We start from the raw sequence: 8,295 nt of genomic DNA, 5'->3' as shown, positions 1-8,295 counted from the left end.
ATTAAGTTAAATTGTGCTTTGTTGGTATAGTGTCTGCTAGAATGTTAAAAATGTTCAGTGTTAAATATTTTTAAACTGTTGTTTTGTAATTGATTTTTTTTTTGAAAAGCAAGACAAAACGGTAAAAAGCCCATTTTGGCTCTTTAATTTATGCAATGGTGAAAAAAAATTTGACAAAATACATGGGGAAAAAAACTAAAAATTTGTGTTGGGTATTCAGCCTTCGGCCCAGTGTTTAATTTTGTTCGGTTTCGGCTTCAGCCAAGAATTTTCATTTCGGTGCATCCCTATTTATATTGTATTTATTTACAGAGGTATATTATGTCACACTTCACACTTCACTAGTAAGTTTCGTCTGTGTGTGAAGACAGTAGCGCAAATCCGTGAATGAATGTTCCCGAAGTGAAAAACTTCAACGGAATAAAGTTGAATGGAATTGAATTGAATTAAAGTTAAATAAACTTCAACTTTACTGTTCAGTGCACTGATGTCAGACTCATTTTGGATAATAAAGTTCACGAATGGGAAAGTGTCCAAACTTTTGACTGGTATTGTACTATACTATAGAATATCGGTCGATATATAGATATCTGCCTTTTTTTTTACTCCCTAATATCGGTATCGGTATCGGTATCGGCCCCAAAAAAAACATATCAGTCGGGCTCTAGTTCAGACCTCTCTCTTAGGTTAGTTGGACAACATTTGAGGGAATAGTGTTGTTCTAATACATTTGATGTCGATTACTGTATGTAATTCACATTGTTACCTGTGATGAAATGAAATCTTGTGGATAAAATTAAATATTTACCTGTGAAATTCTGTGGACTGGATATACATTTTCTAAATGTGTGTTAATCTGGGCTGAGAATATTACACTATTATTGGTAGATTTATGGAGCTTTACTTGTTTTGTTTTTTCTCCTTAGTTTGTTTTTTTGTTTGTGCTTTTTTTGTTTTTGTTTTGCCCACAATACCTTCATTTCTTTTGTACTTTGAAACTCTGTCATCTTGTTTACACAGTGAAAACTGTATTCAAATTAATTGAGAGAAAGTTTTGAATTAATTTCATGGTTGGAAGCCACTAGTTCATTTCCAACTGTGGTCAGATGAGTGCCATCAGACTCTGACACATCTGTCATCAGGGGTTCCCACAGGCTCTTGTAGACTAGCAGCACTGAAAGAAAGAAACAGGGATAATTGAAAAGCATCTCATTACAGGTTCAGACGCAACTAGTCTAGCTGACACAAGGGCAAATATACTATATAATATAAAGAGTTAGTGTGAGAACTCCAGCTGCAGTTTTCACATCTCGTTTTCTTCTCCTTCATTTGCTCTCGTACAGTCACAGGGACCTGAAGCCGGAGAACCTGTTGCTGGATGAGAAGAATAACATCAGGATAGCAGACTTCGGCATGGCGTCCCTGCAGGTGGGAGACAATCTGCTGGAAACCAGCTGTGGGTGAGTGAAACTGAGCATCATTATAACACTAATGATGAAGACAATCACTGTCTTCAGCTAAGACCGAAAATATTTAAGATTTATGTTATTGAATTACATATAAAATTTACACAGTTTTAACAGAAGCAATCTAAAATTAATGTGATGCATATTGGCTAGGAATACATAGATGATACAGCTAAGAAACAGGCAGGTTTTCTGTCATATTACTAATAACCTGAATGTGTTTTAAATGCACAAAAACTTAATTTATATGGTTATTATTAATTTATCGAATTTGCTTCAATCTCATTTTAAGTAATGTTCATAATGTTCATACTTTTTAATGCATAAATGTAATTGTTTTCACAATAAACAGATTTATGCTGATTCAGTTTGAATCAAGGCACTTTGAAAATTTTAATAAAATCCAATGAATTAAACATGAAAGATTTTTACTCAAAAAAATCGTATATTGTTTAGTGTTTTGCTCAGGAGCAGACCAGAGGGGTCTTGCTTTTTGATTTGTGCTTTGTTTTGCTTTTAGTTTGGTTTTGCTCATTATACATTTGTTTCTTTTGAACCAAAAAAAATATATATTAAATTAAATAAAAATTGAATCTGTCACACAGCAAAAAAATTAAAATATTTAAGAGTTTTTTGTTTCGATTCTGAGCAATTTATATGAATGCTTTTTGAAAATATGATAGTGAAATAAAATCAATTCTGTATTCATGGTTTTGTTTTGTAACTATTTGCATCTTTGTGACCAACAAATATGCATCACATTAAGTTTGTAAATGCACCCGACCTTTAGGATTACAGCCAGACACGGCCGTAGATTAGAGCTCAATGCAGTAAAATCACAGAGGCAGTTTCTGTACAGAGTCACCTCACGTTATATAATTACGGCTCTGCTGAGGTCAGACCGGACCGTCTCTTTGTAGGACTTTGTGTCACGCAGGAAGTCACAGTTACCTCGCAGCGGCGTGACTCAACATCATACTCAACAACTATCAGGATGAAGCCGAAAATCAGCTCCGAAACAGATCTGTGTTGATTCTGAACCCAATGTCCTTGACGTTTACAGTGACCCCGAAACTATTTTAAACCCTCCTGAAAGGGTGACAGTGTGACTGTACATTACCACACAGATTACTTGATAAATAAATACATATATGTATGAACTTTTATGTGAAAGAAGAGCACTTGTAGGGAGAGACGGGCATTTTGAGAGATGTATATTTAATTTATTAATTTCATTTATTTGTCCATTTAGAAATATTTGTTCATTCATTTAAATAATTTAGTAGTTAATTTAAAATTATTTTTATACAATAAAATTATTTATACGTTTATTGAAGCATTCGTCTTTTACAAACATTTGTTTTTATTTTTTGTTGTTTGTAAAGTTTGTTCTTTTTATTTATTTTTTCATATTTGTTCATTTATTCCGTTTATTTATTAATTTATACATTTTACATTTAAATTTAAATTACATTTTATAAATGAATAAATAAACAGAATAAATGAACAAATATTAAAAAATAAATAAAAAGTAAAAAATTTTAATTTATTATTCCTTTCATTCTTTTACAAATATTGTGTCTATTTATCCAGTCATTTACCCATTACACACACACACACGCATATATATATATATATATATGTATATATTGTTTAATATATTCATTAATGCATTCATTGTTTAAACAATACTTGTGTATTTATTTCATTCTTTTTATTTATTCATTAATTAAGATGCCCATTCATTCATTTAAAAACATAACTATTCATTCATTATTTAAAATATGTGTTCGTTCATTTTTATTTATTAATTTACTAATTAATTCATTACTTTTAAAAATATATTTTTTTCTATTTAGTTATTTATTCTTATAAAAAGTTTGTTCATTCATTCATGCATTAAACATATTTTATCAATTTTTTTTAAATCTTTATTTTAAAAACTTTTGTTCATTCATTCATTATTTAAAAAATATTAGATTATATTTTTAAACAATACTTGTGTATTTATTTCATTCTTTTTATTTATTCATTAATTAAGATGCCCATTCATTCATTTAAAAACATAGCTATTCATTCATTATTTAAAATATGTGTTCGTTCATTTTTATTTATTAATTTACTAATTAATTCATTACTTTTAAAAATATATTTTTTTCTATTTAGTTATTTATTCTTATAAAAAGTTTGTTCATTCATTCATGCATTAAACATATTTTATCTATTTTTTTTAAATATTTATTTTAAAAACTTTTGTTCATTCATTCATTATTTAAAAAATATTAGATTATATTAGCCGCGTTCACCCGACCTTTAGGATTACAGCCAGACACGGCCGTAGATTAGAGCTCAATGCAGTAAAATCACAGAGGAAGTTTCTGTACAGAGTCACCTCACGTTATATAATTACGACTCTGCTGAGGTCAGACCGGACCGTCTCTTTGTAGGACTTTGTGTCACGCAGGAAGTCACAGTTCAGTATTTGTGTTTATTGAATCATTTGTTCATTCTTTTTGAAATATTTGTTTGTTCTTTTTATTCATTTATTAATTCATTCATTTGTTAATTTATTCTTTCAAAAATATTTTATCCATTTATTTAATTATTGCTTCTTCCTTCTTTAAATACTTAAAATGTATTTATTTATTTATTCAGTCAGTCAGTCAGTCAGTCAAATGTTTCCTAATTGTGTAATGTGATTTAGCTCACACTAATAAATTCTTTTTTTTAATCCAAACCGTCAGTAGATTAATTTTGCCGCGTTCACCCGACCTTTAGGATTACAGCCAGACACGGCCGTAGATTAGAGCTCAATGCAGTAAAATCACAGAGGAAGTTTCTGTACAGAGTCACCTCACGTTATATAATTACGACTCTGCTGAGGTCAGACCGGACCGTCTCTTTGTAGGACTTTGTGTCACGCAGGAAGTCACAGTTCAGTATTTGTGTTTATTGAATCATTTGTTCATTCTTTTTGAAATATTTGTTTGTTCTTTTTATTCATTTATGAATTCATTCATTTGTTAATTTATTCTTTCAAAAATATTTTATCCATTTATTTAATTATTGCTTCTTCCTTCTTTAAATACTTAAAATGTATTTATTTATTCAGTCAGTCAGTCAGTCAGTCAGTCAGTCAAATGTTTCCTAATTGTGTAATGTGATTTAGCTCACACTAATAAATGCTTTTTTTTAATCCAAATTTATGTAAATACTCTCAGGATTTGATAAATAGTGGCTTTGTGTAACAGTACAACCTGCAACAGCCCCACTTTGACTCAGAGACTAACCTACACACTCGAAATACCGCCATTATTGATTCAGAGCTTCATGGATGCCTTCCGCTGGAGTTTATGGTGTTTATTGTTGTATCCCTATTACCACGCACTGTTTTGGCTTAATGATCATCGTACATTGCACCAAAAAGAGACATTTAAACCCATATGTCTGATGGTTTGCACACCCACATCAGTTATGAGTCATCTCATATCTGCCTGTCATTGGTTGACGAGTTTTGCAGAAATGAGCGAGGAAATGAGCTCTAGCAAACAGCTTGGAGTAGATAAATGATCTGGCACCACGCGCTGCAGGGGTCCTCCATAAACTCATCCCTTAATGGCTGTATTTTTATCTCTAATTTGCTTTCCTCATCAACATAAACAATGAAAACATTTTACGGCCTTAAAACATCCGATTCGCTTTGATCCCTCCGATTTAACGCACCTGCTGCGGAGGAAAACACTGAAATGCTGCGGTCGTTACGCCTTCAGAATCATAATGAGCGAAAGTAGACCCGTCGAGAGGAGTCTGTTTTAGACTTTGATGCATTCTGAACAGATTCAGCAGTGTTTTATTATAAAACATGTAATGGCAGCTGCATGTTAGAATCAATAATTTAACCAGTCCAATAACTGGCCTCTGTTGCAATAGTATTTATGATAAAGGGCTTTGTGACATATTTGTAGAGTATTCTGGAAGATACCATGTGCTTTGACAGCTCCATCTGAGATCAATTCTGAATTATTACACCATTCTGCTCTTATTTTCAGAGCTGGCCATGAATATGGAAGCTTATTCCTGCCACGGGTTAATAATAATAATAAAGGTAACTGCAAAATGATCTCACAATTATCACTTTTTTTACTCAAAAGTCTGACTTTTGTTATCAAATTCTCTGAATTGCGAGTAATAACTCAACGTGTTAACTCTCACATATTTCCTCATGATTACGAGTTTATATCTCACAATTCAGACATTTCTTCTCAAAATTGATAGATATAAAACAAAACAGAACTGTGAGATTTTAACTTGTCTAAATTGAAAAAAAAGGTCTAAATTGTGAGATATAAACTCATAATCAAGAGAAAAATGTCGGAATTGTGAGATAAAAAAGTTGTAATTATGTTCAGAGAAAGAAAATCATAATTATGAAATGTAAACTCAGGTACGACACAGGTGCGGGTTTATAACTTGAATTTGTCAGAGATAAATGAGCAATTCTGAGAAAAATGTTTGGATTATGGGATAAACCTCAAATTTGTGTGAAAAAAGACAGAATTGTTAGATAAAAAGTTGCAAATATCTTTACTTTCTATTCCATGGTGGGAAAAAAAATAGAATCGTTACAAGGTACAAACTAGTGATTTGGAGAAAAAAAGTCTGAATTGTGAAGATAAAAACTTGCAACTTTGAGGTGAAAAATGGTTGCAATTATCATATTTTTTTTATTCCATGGTGAAAAAAAAAATTGTGAGATATAATCTCGACAAAAACAACAGACAGGAGAGTAGATCACAACACATTAAAGAGCCACAAAACAGTATTTATTGTTTGAATTTCTTACAAAATGAAGAATGAATTTGAAAGCTGAGACTTTGTTTCATACCAAAAGCAACGAGCTCTTGTCTGTCGGCGTGTTGTCAGTGTCCTCTTTGCTCCGCGATGTATTTTTCACTGTGTGAGAACATGATGTGTGGCGTAAGAGCACCCTGGCTTGTCGGACGTAGCAACAGTAACTAAGGAGGTGCGGGTCTTTGCCAAGGGTCAGTTGTGAGAAAAGTCAGAATTGTGAGCTATAAACTGGAAATTCTGAGAGAGAAAAAAGTCTTAATTGGAAGACATAAACTTGCAATTGCGAGAAAAAGGTCTGAATTCTGTGATAAAGAAGTTGCAATTACCTTTTTCAATGTTTTATTCCATGGCAGAAACAAAATTATATTTTTAATTATTATTTTTTTATAATTATAATTATTTTTTTTCTCAGAAACGGGCAGTTCTGAGAAAAATGTCTGAATTTTAAACTCAAAACTGCGAAATAATTGTGAGAAAAATTGCAATTACCATCATTTTTTTTTATTCCGTGGCAGAAAAAACTGCGAGATATAAAATTATCATTCAGAGAAAAAAAAGTCTTAACTGGCAATTACCTACTTTATTGTTTTTTTTTTATTCTATCAGCTTCTTTACATAAAGCTCTTCCTTCAACATCATCTCTCATTGAAGCCGAACGGCAGCTTTTCAGTTGATGTTTGTAATGTCTCTGTATGCAGATGGAGTACTTTGAGTTGAATACTACATTAGATGATAAGCAAAAGCTCACACTAACAGGATATATTCATATTTGCATAGGCGCACGCTTGTGAAGGCATCCGAGGGATCGTGCGAGCTCACTGTGAAACTCTCCAAATATGATTAACTCTGAACGTGCCTGTTAATCTCTGAAAAAAACCCCGTTCACACTTGCGTTGATGGGACGAGTGTTATGCTCAGATGCACAACACCGTTGTAGAGAGGATTTGTCAAGAAAGATTAATGGAGACAGGACGTCAGCTGGTGAAACAGGAAGTACCGTCAACATTTTGTGACCCTAATTACTCTGCGAAGATGTTATCTTTGTTAGCTTCTTTAGTGTATCTTTGTCCCTCCAACCGGATCGTGATATTAATCATTCTGAGCAAACAGTATCGCACGTCACGGATCAGTGCAGATGGGAAACGTCTACTGAAATTCAGAGTGCTTTTGCTTTGGGGAATTACAGCTTACCTTCTATGGTTTTATATGTTTATTTGACAGAAATAGTATTGTGAAGAACTAGATCGCCACTGAAGTGAATGGCACTGGTTATACACAAATGACATGCTTTCTCCTACAGTAATTCCCCACACATCCCAATGGTACACGGATATTATATCTATTTTCACTTGCCATGTTTATTTTAAGAGGGGTGTACTACCTGGAAAAGAAAAATATAATTTGTTAATGTTGTATGCTGTTGTATATGCTGTTATAGCGGATATTATTTATGCATAAGGTACTTTAAATAGTTTACACAGAAACTTATGTATACTCACCTGTACGAGCCGGAGGGGTGGAGTTAGGGCTATAATAGAGAGCCCAGCCATCAGTTGAGGGTTCTTGGAACCAGCGAGCGTGCAATTGTAGTGCCGTGCAACTCAGATTGTTAATAAGGAGTGCTTACGTGCTTATTTTTGTGTGTGTATATATTGAAAAAATTTTCAATAAAAAAAGTTTTTTTGTGCACTACGAGACAGCCGTCATTATTTAGTTTTTAAACAAGCTCATATCCACGAGGGAGTCTTGGCTCTGTCTTGTGTCACAAATATAGTGATTATAGTAACTTATTGGGAAGAGATGAGATCTGGAGATGTTGCAGGTCAGACTTGAACCGGCGTCATCCCAATGAGCACCACAGCTTTGATGTTTTAATGTAATTACTAAAAAGTATTTTTTGTCATGACTATACAGGATATACGTGCGTGTGTGTGTATTTATATATATATATATATATTTATATATATATATATATATA

General features: G+C 32.5%; 1 protein-coding gene across 1 annotated transcript in view; it reads left to right on the top strand.

Moving 5' to 3' along the window:
* LOC107558308 (serine/threonine-protein kinase BRSK2-like) overlaps positions 1-8,295 on the top strand; it is a 239,582-nt gene that overhangs the window by 162,830 nt on the left and 68,457 nt on the right. Inside the window, exon 5 of the mRNA XM_016241958.1 lies at positions 1,344-1,460. Coding sequence (XP_016097444.1) covers positions 1,344-1,460 — 117 coding nt within the window. The remainder of the gene's footprint in view (positions 1-1,343; positions 1,461-8,295) is intronic.

The sequence above is a fragment of the Sinocyclocheilus grahami genome, unplaced genomic scaffold, assembly GCF_001515645.1.
Source record: "Sinocyclocheilus grahami isolate Dianchi unplaced genomic scaffold, SAMN03320097.WGS_v1.1 scaffold640.1, whole genome shotgun sequence".
In the NCBI taxonomy this organism is placed as follows: Eukaryota; Metazoa; Chordata; class Actinopteri; order Cypriniformes; family Cyprinidae; genus Sinocyclocheilus; species Sinocyclocheilus grahami.
This window is presented reverse-complemented; position numbering and strand designations above follow the sequence as displayed.